This window comes from Elephas maximus, chromosome 3 (assembly GCF_024166365.1).
Source record: "Elephas maximus indicus isolate mEleMax1 chromosome 3, mEleMax1 primary haplotype, whole genome shotgun sequence".
Classification (NCBI taxonomy): domain Eukaryota; kingdom Metazoa; phylum Chordata; class Mammalia; order Proboscidea; family Elephantidae; genus Elephas; species Elephas maximus.
This window is the reverse complement of record NC_064821.1, coordinates 29,647,397-29,659,883: the sequence shown is the minus strand read 5'-3', so window position 1 is coordinate 29,659,883 and position 12,487 is coordinate 29,647,397. Positions and strand designations below refer to the sequence as shown.

General features: G+C 49.8%; 1 protein-coding gene across 1 annotated transcript in view; it reads left to right on the top strand.

Moving 5' to 3' along the window:
- The first annotated feature begins 1,793 nt into the window (after nucleotides 1-1,793).
- The window catches only part of LOC126071207 (lysosomal alpha-mannosidase-like), a 38,643-nt gene continuing 27,949 nt past the window's right edge, over nucleotides 1,794-12,487 (top strand). Inside the window, exons 1-14 of the mRNA XM_049875452.1 lie at nucleotides 1,794-1,944; nucleotides 2,493-2,648; nucleotides 2,830-3,003; nucleotides 3,370-3,563; nucleotides 4,051-4,183; nucleotides 4,289-4,434; nucleotides 4,968-5,084; nucleotides 9,244-9,326; nucleotides 9,405-9,525; nucleotides 9,606-9,684; nucleotides 9,869-9,978; nucleotides 10,266-10,373; nucleotides 10,950-11,066; nucleotides 11,527-11,712. Of these exons, the coding sequence (XP_049731409.1) occupies nucleotides 1,794-1,944; nucleotides 2,493-2,648; nucleotides 2,830-3,003; nucleotides 3,370-3,563; nucleotides 4,051-4,183; nucleotides 4,289-4,434; nucleotides 4,968-5,084; nucleotides 9,244-9,326; nucleotides 9,405-9,525; nucleotides 9,606-9,684; nucleotides 9,869-9,978; nucleotides 10,266-10,373; nucleotides 10,950-11,066; nucleotides 11,527-11,712 (1,875 nt within the window). The remainder of the gene's footprint in view (nucleotides 1,945-2,492; nucleotides 2,649-2,829; nucleotides 3,004-3,369; nucleotides 3,564-4,050; nucleotides 4,184-4,288; nucleotides 4,435-4,967; nucleotides 5,085-9,243; nucleotides 9,327-9,404; nucleotides 9,526-9,605; nucleotides 9,685-9,868; nucleotides 9,979-10,265; nucleotides 10,374-10,949; nucleotides 11,067-11,526; nucleotides 11,713-12,487) is intronic.

The window sequence follows — 12,487 nt, the reverse complement described above, 5'->3', positions numbered from 1 at the left end:
GACTTCCTCTGGAGCTGACACCCTGAATTTGGACTTCTAGCCTCCTAGACTGTAAGAGAATAAATTTCTCTTTGTTAAAGCCATCCACTTGTGGTGTTTCTGTTATAGCAGCACCAGATACCTAAGACAACCCTCAACAAGATGGATTTACACAGTGGCTGCAACAATGGGCTTAAACAGCAACAATTGTGAGGATGGCCCAGGACCGGGCAGTGTTTCCTTCTGTTGTACATAGGGTGGCTATGAGTTAGAACCAACTCAAGGGCACCTAACAACATCATCCAAGGAGGTTTCCCCTAGTGGACATCCCCATTAAAAGAGCAAGATGGGACTTTTATGTTCCATCTGCTTTGCCTGCTTACCCCCAGCTCTGCGTATGACTGTCTCAGTGTCACCCCTGTCTAACCCTCCAACGACTCCCTCTTTAAAGGGACCCTTCCCCTTTCATGCCTAGTTCATTTGTTGTTGTTGTTGTTGTTGTTGTTAGGTGTCATCAAGTGTTTTATTTTGCTGTACATAGGGTTGCTATGAGCCGGAACCAACTCAATGGCACCTCACAACAGCAACATGTACAACAGAGAGAAACACTGCCTGGTCCTACACCATCCTCACAATCTTGCTATGTTTGAGGCCATTGTTGCAGCCACTGTGTCAACCCGTCTCATTGTGGTTCTTCCATTGTTTAGCTCAGCTTCTACTTTACCAAGCACAATGTCCTTCTCCAGGGACTGATCCCTCCTTACAACATGTCTAAAGTACATAAGATGAAGTGTCATAATCCTTGCTTCTAAGCATGTATTATAATGAAATGTGGGTATTTAGGGGGACATTATTCAGCCTAGCACAGCAGTTTGAGGAATTTTAAGATGCTGGGCCTGGAGCTAGAGCTGAGGAAGAGAGGGGAGAGTGGGAGAGGATTAAGTCAGGGCTGTGATGGGGTCAGAACGAGCCAGGGCTTGAAGGATTCTCTAAGGACTTTGGCTTTTGCTTGAGCAAGATGGAAGTCATGTGAGGGTTGTGAGCAGAGGAGGGCCTGTTAGGTTTTAACAGGCAAACCATGGCTGCTGTGAGGACAAGAAACTCTGAAGTGAAGCCAGGAGTCTAGGGAGAAGGGACTATATCAGTCTACAGGCCAAATGATAGAACAGGGCAGCCTGGTGCTGTGGGAAGTGACTGAACTTTGGATGCATTGGATGTCGGTCAACTTCCTGCTAACAGATGGGACATGGAGAGTGGTAGGTGGGACTGTCCACATCTGGTCCTAGTTGGGGCCTCCAGGGCTGGGGACAGGCCCCCTGATTCCAGAACTCAGGCATTGGTCCATGTGAAGGTTGATTCCAGAGATTTCAGCCACCTCCCTCAAGACTCAGATCTACCATCCTTGCCACATTGCTGCCTCCTCAGGGACATTCACCTTCTGGGCTCCTTGTGTTCCAGGGCCCTCCCCTGCCCCAGCCCTGGCTGGGATTTTCTGGACAGCTCCCTAGGAAATGTGGAGGAGCCCCTTCCTTCACCAGGTCTCAAAAGATATTTCTTATAGCTGGTGGTGACCATGTGGATGTTGCAGGAGCTGGCTGCAGTCCAGCTGATACACCAGGTTCCTATGGGGTCCCAGCCAACGCCTCAGGCTCTGCTCCCCGACCTGTCTTCCACGTTCCCATCTCCTTCAGATGACTCAAGCCCCACCCCTACCCAGTCTGGCAGCCCTGATTGGCTGGCCAGATCCGGAAGCCAAGCCTTTGTTCTGTCATAGTTCAAACCAAGGAGAAAGTGACAGTGAAAGCCAGGGAGCAATGGGCACAGAAGCTCATGACTCAGGGATGAACAGGGATCAGGACACAGATGGGACCTCCAAATCTGGAGTCACAACCAACTCCCGTGTACCAGGGCCTCAGATCCCCTCCTTCCTCCTCCTTCTTTTGCTGCTGGTGGCGCCCGAGGCTCGTGCGAGTGGCTACAAGGTGTGAGGTGCCTACACGGCAAAGTGACCAAGAGTTGGTCTGCGCAAAGGCTGGGAAGACCCCAGGGCACATGTCCCAGAGTACACCTCTGTGTCCGGAGGATATGATGATAGGATTGCTATGAGTCAGAACTGACTTCACAGCAATGGGGTTTTTTTTAGTGTGTCCTTGTGTGTGTGTGTGTGTGTGTGTGCGCGCACGCGCGCGCGTCTACTGAATGGCTGCTTTTCTGACCATTGGTAGTCCTCGTGTCATTGTGTAGTCTGAGAATGAGGTTGGTGTTACTGAGTATTTGATTCTGGATCCAGTGTGGGCTCATGGTTGTATGTCTGCTTGTATCTATCTGAGAATGTGGTTGTGTGTCTGACTGTATCAACCGTAGAGGGGCCCAGGCTCATTGGCACATGAATCAGGTCAGAACACAGCGAGGGGTCCTACCTTTGAGTCATGGATTCACTGAATGGGTATCTAATCAAGGCTCATCTTGTGCCCACTTTTTATTCAGCCTGTCCTGGGTGGGAGGTGGGTGAGTGGTGTGGGTGGGTGCTAAAAGCTATGTGTATGTATTTGGAGTCCCTGTGCAGACATGCCCCAAGGTGAAACCAGACATGCTCAACGTGCACTTGGTGGCCCACACACACAATGACGTGGGCTGGCTCAAGACAGTGGACCAGTACTTTTGTGATGGTGAGCAGAGATCTGGGTCCGACTATGCAGAAGACTTCCCCAGAACGTTTATTCCCCGTATGAGCCCCCAAATCTCACCTGCCTTAGATAGTGTGGTTTGGGCTGTGTCCAGAATTGGCTGTCTTGTTCTGTGTGATCACTTCTCACCCATGCCCTTACTATCCAGCTGCCACGCTCAAAGCCCCCACGTGGAAGACTTCTCCGTGTGTGGTGAACATCCTGGACTCAGTGGTGCAAGCCCTGCTAGGTGAGCCCACTCGCCGCTTCGTCTATGTGGAGATGGCTTTCTTCTCCCGCTGGTGGCGTCAGCAGAGAGAGACAACGCGGGAGGTTGTGAAGGAGCTGGTGCAGCAAGGTGATCTTGTCCCAAAGAAGTAAAAAGAAAGTTCTGCCCAGCTTCCCCTTCTGTAGTCCTCTTCCTGCTCTTTTTATGCCATGTATAGGCACACACATATGGGTTACTCTGCCTGTCTAGAGTTGCCCTTCCCCTGGGGAACTCCTATGCATCCTTCAAGCCCTCCCCTTCAGTAGCCTCTTAAAAGCCAGCCCCTAGAATACTAGGCCATCCTCTGCATTCCCTGGCCCCACTGGACAAAGACTGACCACTCATTCCACATTTAGGAATTCAAGCAGATCCTCTCATCCCCAGATCACATACTCTGGCCTCTTCGTAGGCCCTAATCTGGGACCTCTGCCTCTCACCATTGCTTCTCCTGGCCAGGGCGCCTGGAATTTGCCAACGGCGGCTGGGTGATGAACGACGAGGCCACCACACATTATGGCGCCATTGTGGATCAGATGACACTCGGGCTGTGCTTTCTGGAAGACACATTTGGCAAAGATGGGCTCCCTCATGTAGCCTGGCACATTGACCCCTTTGGCCACTCACGTGAGCAGGCCTCGCTCTTTGCCCAGGTGCAGCCAAACCCGGCCCTTGACCTGACCCAAGCCAGGGCCCTTCACTTTATATTGGCTTTACCACCCTCTCCCCTGCTCTGTGACGGACAAGCTGAGGTGCTTCCCTTCAGGCCACTCAGGCCCACCTCCTCACAGCCCCTTCTAAGCTCTGCCCCCTTGCCAGATCAGACCTGGCCCTGCCTCTAGCTCATTCAGGCTAACTCGATTTGTTTTCATCCATGTTCACTCTGAATTCTGGTCATGCCCCAACCTTGAACTCGAAACAGAGTGGAGTCCTGACTTGTATTTAGACTGGCTTTATTACCTGTGTTCGTACTGAGTCCATCCCCTTCCAGCCCCAGTGGGGTGAGTTTGTAGTTTAGTAGTGGAAGGCATTCTGCCTTTATTTGCATTTACCTGGCCCATCTCAAACTTGCTGGGAGAGGATGGGAACTGGGTTTCAACCCTCCACCCTCTGTGCTCTGAACTTGTCCCCTGCTCCCAGATGGGCTTCGACGGCATCTTCTTGGGGCGCATAGACTACCAGGATAAGTATACGCGAGAGGTAGCACAAGAGATGGAGCAGGTGTGGCGGGGCAGTGCGAGCCTCCAACCCCCCACTGCTGACCTCTTCACCAGTGAGTGAGGTGGTGGGGAGGTGGGTGGGTTGGAGAATCATGCTCCTGATCTGCTTCTACGGCTTTTAGCACATCCCTCATCTCACTCCATGGCCTGGCCCACAGGTGTACTCCCGAACAACTACGACCCACCAAGCGGGTTATGCTGGGATATTCGGTGCCATGACCCACCTGTGGTAGAGGATCTTGGCAGCCCCAACTACAATGCTGACAGTGTGGTGGCACACTTCCTGAATGTGGCTGCTGACCAGGTACCCTTGACCAGGACATGGCCCTAACCCGGTGCAATTGACCACAGCATCCACGTAGATAATATTCAGTGGGCTTTACCACAGAACAGGCATCCCTTCAATTACCATCATAACATTATTATCCCAATTAAAGTCAAAGAAACTGACAGCTAGAAAGGTGAATGCAAGGTGAGTGTGCCCACTAGCGCACAGACACACAGCTGGTGGATGGCACAGCTGGGATGGTTGCCCAGGTATGTTTCCTGAATTCGTGTGAATTCTGGCTCAGAGCTAGTAGTATCCTTCCCAATTGCAAACTCCCACCATGTTCAGGAACCAGCATGGCACCTGACTCACCATTGGGTGGGCCCATAGTAACTGCTCAACAAATCTTTCTTATAAATATATTCACATGCTCCAACATGCTTCATGTAACCATCACCACACAAGCATGCACGTGCATCCACACTCTTGACAACTTGTGACACAGCTGTACACAGGGGCAAGGCTTCAGGACACTCTGGTCTAAGAAGATACCACCACTCTGTCTCCAGGCTGGGCACTACCGCACCAACCACATCATAATGACAATGGGTTCGGACTTCCATTATGAGCAAGCCCAGAATTGGTTCGAGAACCTTGACAAGCTCATCCGGCTGGTCAATGCACAGGTGAGCATGCCCTTCCCCATTGGACCTTGTGTGTCCAATGCACAGGTAGTGTTAAAGGATGAGACCGCCTCTTGATATCTCAAACTAAGGCACAAAACTGAATTTATTGCTTACTCAAGTGAAGGAGAGCTATGCTCATCAGGCATGGATTCTCTAAGTGGCGCAGACTCCTGATCTTACGTTGAGTTTGGAGGAAGAGTGGTGTTCAGAGTTTGGGTGACTTTCATAGATGGAGCTGTAGAAAACTCTGATCACTCAGTGAGACAGCTAACCAGTTGCTTTCATCAGCATGGCCTCTGAGGCAAGTTGTTTTTTATTGAAAAGGTTTCAAATAGGTTCTGATGGCCACAAGTTATCATGTCTACAGGAAAACCAGTCTTCCCTAGAACTGTAGAATTGTTTTATCTTCACCACCTAGGCACTTACCCTATGGTACCTGCCTGCCACTGAATATGTAGACTTGCAGGATTGCACGTGGGTGTGGTTCTGTGTATACGGAGTACTGGTGCACTCCAGTTACGTTGACAGGTAGTTGTTCTTTCACATCGGCATGAGAGCCTGATCTCCTCTCATCTAAAACAAAACCTCCTGCCAACCTCATCTAAAGTGAAAATGGGCATCACCAGATCACAGAGATCTTCTGAAATTTTAATTATTTCACAAGACTATTGAATATATCATGGACTGCCAGAAGAACAAACAAATCTGTCTTGGAAGAACTACAGCCAAGAATGGTCTTTAGAAGTGAGGATGGTGAGACTTAGTCTCACATAATTTGGACAGCTTATCAGGAAGGGGGAAACCCTGGTGACGTAGTGGTTAAGTGCTACAGCTGCTCACCAAAGGGTCGGCAGTTCAAATTTGCCAGGTGCTCCTTGGAAACTCTGTGGGGCAGTTCTACTCTGTCCTATAGGGTCGCTATGAGTCGGATTCAACTCAATGGCACTGGGTATCAGGAGGGGCCGGTCCCTGGAGAAGGACAGACATCAGGCTTAGTAAATTAGTTATTGTTAGGTGTCGCTGAGTGGATTCTGACTCATAGCAACCCCATGTACAACAGAATGAACCACTGCACAGTCTTGCGCCATCCTCACAATCGTTGCTATGCTTGAGCCCATCGTTGAAGCCACTGTGTGAATCCATTTCATTGAGGGTCTTCCTCTATAACAAGCATGATATCCTTCTCCAGGGACTAGTCCCTCCTGATAACATGTCCAAAGTATGTGAGAAGAAGTCTCACCATCCTTGCTTCTAAGGAGCATTCTGGTTGTACTTTGTTCTTCTTTCAGTTCATGGTATATTCAATATTCTTTGCCAACACCATAATTCAAAGGCATCAATTCTTCGGTCTTCCTTATATATTGTCCAGCTGTCACGTGCATATGAGAAGATTGAAAATACCATGGCTTTGGTCAGCTGCTTCTTAGTAGAGGGTAAGGGAAAAAGAGGAAGATCCTCAATGAGATAGATTGACACAGTGGCTGCACCAACGGGTTCAAACATAGCAAGAATTGTGAGGACTGCACAGGACACATACTAAAACCAAAAAAAACCAAACCCATTGCCATCGAGTCAATTTCAAATCATAGCGACCATATAGGACAGAATAGAACCGCCCCATAGAGTTTCCAAGGAGCGCCTGGTGGATTTGAACTGCCGACCTTTTGATTAGCAGCCGTAGCTCTTAACCACTATGCCACCAGTTTCCAGACACATACTAGTGCTCAATAAATGCTAGTGCTTATTGTTTGTTATTAATACTTCTGGCTAGAAAACTTCTGCTTCTCCTTCAAGGCCCCAGCAGTAATGTGCCCTGTTCCAGAAAGCCCTCCCAACACTCTAAAATGAACCCTTGCTCCCATGAATACCTTTATGCCACATTGAGGACAACTGTAATTCATGATCAGTTTGCTGTCTCTCCCACTCAGCTGTGAATTGCATGGTTCACGGTTTGTGATTCGTCCAGAATCCTGAGCTTATTGAAGAATTAAGAGAATGTTGGTTTAAGCACAAGAAAAGATGCTCAATGTAATTAGCCATTGTTGCTGTGTGCCAATAGAGTCAATTCCAACTCAAAGTGTCCCCATAGGACAGAGTAGAAGTGCCCCATAGGGTTTCTACAATGAGCTGCTTAACCACTGCACCACCAAACCAAATCCGCTGCCCTCAAGTCGACTCCAACCCATAGCAACCCTGTAGGACAGAGTCGGAGTACCCCACAGTGTTTCCAAGGCTATAATCTTTACGGAAGCAGACTGCCACACCTTTCTCCCATGGAGCGGCTGGGGGGTTCACACTGCCAACCTTTTGGTTAGCAGCTGAGTGCTTTAGCCACTGCACTACCAGGGCTCCTTACTGCACCACCAAAAAACCCCTTGCTGTCTAGTCAATTCTGAGTCATAGTGACCCTATAGGACAGAGTAGAGCTGTCCCATAGGGTTTCCAAGGTGCAGCTGGTGAATTCAAACTGCCCACCTTTTGGTTAGCAACCTGAGCTCTTAACCCACTGTGCCACCAAACTTCTTGCGGCGAGGGGATTCTGACTCACAGTGACCCTATAGAACAGAGTAGAACTGCCCCGTAGAGTTTCTAAGGAGCGCCTGGTGGATTCAAACTGCCAGCCTTTTGGTTAGCAGCTGTAGATCTTAACCACTATGCTAACAGGGTTTCCACTGTGCCACCAGGGCTACTTAATTAGCCATTAGGGAAATGCAAATCAAAAACCACCATGAGATGTCACTTCACACTCACTAGGATGGCTGTGTTAAAGAAAATAGCCCCCTCCCTTTAAACTTAACTCTTCATGGAAACTAAAAATTCGTATGAAAGACAGTTTTGGGAAAAGGGTAAATAATTAGATAAGCCATGCTGGCTGATCGAATGTAGATCCTCAAATGTAATATACCAATTCAATCTGCCTCCTGCTGATTAAGTGAATGACAGCCAATCATTTTAAAGTTCCCTTTTGCACTGCATATAAATTGATCTAAATTGTAATATGACAGACGAGCTTATCTCTTCAGAGAGCTACTCCCCGTTGATGAATACTTTTTTCTACCCAAAAAAAGTTTTAACTCTTAAAAAACAAACAAGAAAAGACAATGTGGGTTGGCGAGAAAGTCCATGTTTGTGTCTAAGCATCTAGGTGTGTGCAGTTGTCTTGTTGTTAGGTGCTGTTCAGTCAGTTCCAACTCATAGCAGCTTCATGTACAACAGAACCAAACACTGCCCGGTCCTGCGCCATCCCCGCAATCATTGTTATGCTTGAGCCCATTGTTGCAGCTACTGTGTCAATTCATCTCATTGAGGGTCTTCCTTTTTTTTGCTGACCTTCTACTTTACCAAGCATGATGTCCTTTTCCAGGGACTGATCCCTCCTGATAACGTGTCCAGAGTACGTGAGACATAGTCTCACCATCCTTGCTTCTAAGGAGCATTCTGGTTGTTATTTCTTCCAAGACAGATTTGTTTGTTCTTTTAGCAGTCCATAGTATATTCGAATAATATCCTCCAGATTCATCCACAATATATTTTGAGAATTCATTATTATTATTTATGGCTGCATAGTATTCCATTGTGCATATGAAACACACTTCGTTTATCCATTCATCTGCTGTTGGGCAGTTAGGTTGTTCCCATCTTTTTGCTATTGTGAATAATGCTGCAATAAACATAGGTATGCATATGTTTTTTCATGTCAGTAGTTTTAGTTCTCTAAGGTACATACCTAGGAGGGGGACTGCTGGATCATAGGGTACTTCTGTTTCTAGCTTTTTGAGGAAGCACCATACTACCCTCCATAATGGTTGAAACAATTTACAATCCCACCAACAGTGCTGTGTATGCTATTTATATTAATATAGCCTGTGCTCTAAAGTCATATTTATTTTTTCCACTAATATTTTATATCATTAAATAGAATTTTCAATAAATTCTGATGTATTCTTTTATTTCAGAAATTCCTTGAAGGATGGTGGTATTTAGCCACAGTCAAATTTTAATTTTCACACTAGGCCATTGATTTTCAACCAAAATATATATATCTTGATTGTTTATCAGCTTGGAGATGGTGTGTACTCGTGCGTATGTGCACACCTGTATGTCCCCGGGAAGGTGCGGACTCCCCGACTGCTCACCCACCCACTCCTCCCCCCAGCAGCAGACCAAAGGGAGCCGAATCCACGTTCTCTACTCCACCCCGGCCTGTTACCTCTGGGAGCTGAACAAGGCCAACCTCAGCTGGTATTTGGGGAGCCACGGAGGACGGAGTTGGGATGCCCCATGGGCTTCGACTCTGCCCTCAGTGCCCCACCCTCGCAGGTCGGTGAAACAGGATGACTTCTTCCCTTATGCCGACCGCCCCCACAATTTCTGGACTGGCTACTTCTCCAGCCGGCCGGCCCTCAAACGCTATGAGCGCATCAGCTACAACTTCCTGCAGGTGGGTGGGTTCTCGGCTTTAAGGAGTAGCCCAGATGTCCCAGGCAGGCTTGGCCACCCAAACACGTCTCTGCCCACCAGGTGTGCAACCAGCTGGAGGCGCTGACGGGTCCAGTGGCCAATGCGGGACCCTATGGCTTGGGAGACAGTGCGCCCCTCAGTAGGTGTCAGGCTGGTGGGGGTCCCCCGGCCAGGACTAGGGCAGGACCTGTTTTTCGGCCCCTCCTCTGGTCCCTCCTTAAAGCGCCTAAGAACCCTTCCCACCTGCACTGGACCTTCCGTGTCTTCCTGGGGTCCGGGCGGTGTCCGGACGAGTCCCCGCTGGTTCACCATCCCACCCACAGGGGAGGCGATGGCTGTGCTCCAGCACCACGACGCCGTCAGCGGCACCTCCCGGCAGCACGTGGCTGATGACTACGCGCGCCAGCTCGCCGCAGGCTGGGGACCTTGTGAGGTGTGTGGGGCGGGGCCAGGAGACGTGGCGTCAAGTGCAGTAAGGCGGGGAGAGGAAGGGCCCCTGGGGGCAGAGCCAGGAAGAGAAAGGAGCAAAATAAGGCAGCAATGGGGCCAAGAACCGCAGCACCAGGAAGGGTGGGCGCAGGACTCCGCCCCGTGGGTGAGGCCATATACGGAGAGGTGCATGGTGTGGTAGGGTAGTAGACAAAAGGGTGTTTTGAAGGGGGGAACAGGCTAGAGCTGACCCTTTCCTTTGCGCTTCCCATCCTCCTCGCCCACCCGCAGGTGCTCCTGCGCAACGCTCTGGCGCGGCTCAGTGGCTTCAAGAAGAACTTCAAGTTCTGCCGCGAACTCAACATCAGCGTCTGTCAGCTCAGCCAGAGGGCGGCGCGCGTGAGCCCTCTACAAGGAGGGAGGGCCAGGGCCGGAAAGGGTGGGGTTTGGGTGGGATTATCCGCTTCGAGGGGTGGGGCTAGTAGCGGGACACGCAGTAGGAGAGCCAGGACCCGGTGGGAACCGCCTGATAAAGGGAAGCCCAGTCCTAAAACTTGGTTATACGAGGAGTGATACAAAAGGAGTACGTGGGAGGGGTGGGACCTCTCTGTGAGTTACAGCGGGAGGGGCCAGGAGGGCCTGAGTCAGCCCGCAAAACAATTCGATAGATAGGGCTGTGGCAGGAAGATCAGTGAACAGGATCATGCACAGAGAAAAATTGGGCAAGATAGGTGAAGGTAGGGCCAGGGTCAAGGAACCTAGACAGCCAAGAGGCTGGACGGCCCCTCATTCGGGCACAAGCCTCGGTCCAAGGGCTCCCGCTTAGGTCGGTGAAGGTGGGCCTATCTACACTTGGGCGGGGCTTAGCGGAAATGAGTTGATCTATCTTACCAATCTCACACAGGGGCACGACCTGGCACGGTAAGTGATACAAGGCCTGCCCTAACTAAAGCCCCTCTCTACCACCTACCCCAGTTCCAAGTCATCGTCTACAACCCACTGGCACGCCAGGTGGATTGGATGTTGAGGCTGCCGGTCAGCAAAGGCGATTATCTTGTGCTGGATCCTAGTGGACAGACGGTGCCCAGCGAAGTGAGCCCTCCCTTATATCTCACCCTATGAATATATACTTCCATGACTATCTCCCACCCATGACTATCTCTTCCCAAGAATATGTCCCACCCAAGACTATGTCCCATCATAAATCTCTCTTCGAAGTATCCTCACTTGAAATCCTTCCCCATCATGACTGTATTTCACGGTCTTGACCCATTCCTCTTACCTACCCTTGCCTCAGGTAGGCATCCCTACACCATGAATAACCCTCCTTCACTCTCCCACTTCACCAATTTTTACCCCATTACTGGTTCTCCCTTTCCCGTCATGAATCGCCTCCTCAAACTCAAGCCAAAATTTCTCATCTCATCCAGTTTTTCTCCTCACCCAGGAACACTCCCTACCCTAGCTTGGACAACCTCAAACCTGACTCAGACTGTGGATGTATGTGTGCATCAATAGACTTGTCTCAGTTTTCCTCCTTCCATGGTATCAGGTTGTGGACCATCTAGTCCTCAGCAGTAGGGAGCACCCCCCAGAGCTGCTATTCACAGCCTCCGCACCTGCCCTGGGATTCAGCATCTACTCTGTGACCCAAGTCCATAAGCAGAACCCTCAGACTGGCTTCTCCTGGTTGAACCCACAGAAGTCACAGTCTTCTGTCCTGGTCATTGAAAATGAGGTGGGACCCCAATTTCAAACCCTTTCCCCCATGACATGACATAATTGAGTTCCAGGTTGATCCAGGGGTGAGAAAGGAAATTATGTCCTAGAAGAGAGAAGGGCAATAAAGAGGATAATTGATGTATCATAGGTGAAAATACCATGTATTTCCTCTGGAGAAAAATGAACAAGGGCAGAGATTGTATATTGTCAGGGTGGGTGGGTGGGTGGGTGGGTGGCAATGTTGGACAGGAGGTCCAGAGCAAGGCCTCCCTGAGAAGAGAACACTCAAACATACCCTTGAGAGAGGTAAGCAATGTGAGGGGTGTGCAGCAAGAGCACCCCCAGACGGATGAGCAGGGGCTAAGGCCCTAACAAGCATTTTTGGCTGTGTGAGATACAGTATGCAGGCTATGTGGCTGGAGCGGAGTGAGTGAGGGGAAAGACAAGAGAAGGAGGTGATGGGGCAGATGGTTTAAGGGCAGGAGGGCCAAAGGGAAGATATGCATTTTACTCTTAATGAGGTGGGCGCCTTGAGGGTACTGATCAGAGGAGGGACTTGGCCTGACTTGCAGGTTAAGAGGCTCTTTCTTCACTGTGGAGAAAAGCCTGTGTGGATCAAGGGTGGAAGCCAGAAAGGCCAAGGAGGAAATGAGAGCCATAGTCTGGTGACAGATGGTGGGGGCTGACAAGGTAGCAGAAGCATTCTGGATAGGATTTGAAGAATCAACAGTTTGCTGAAGGATAGGATACGGGGTCTGATAATAGAAACAACTCCAGACGTTTTGTCCTGA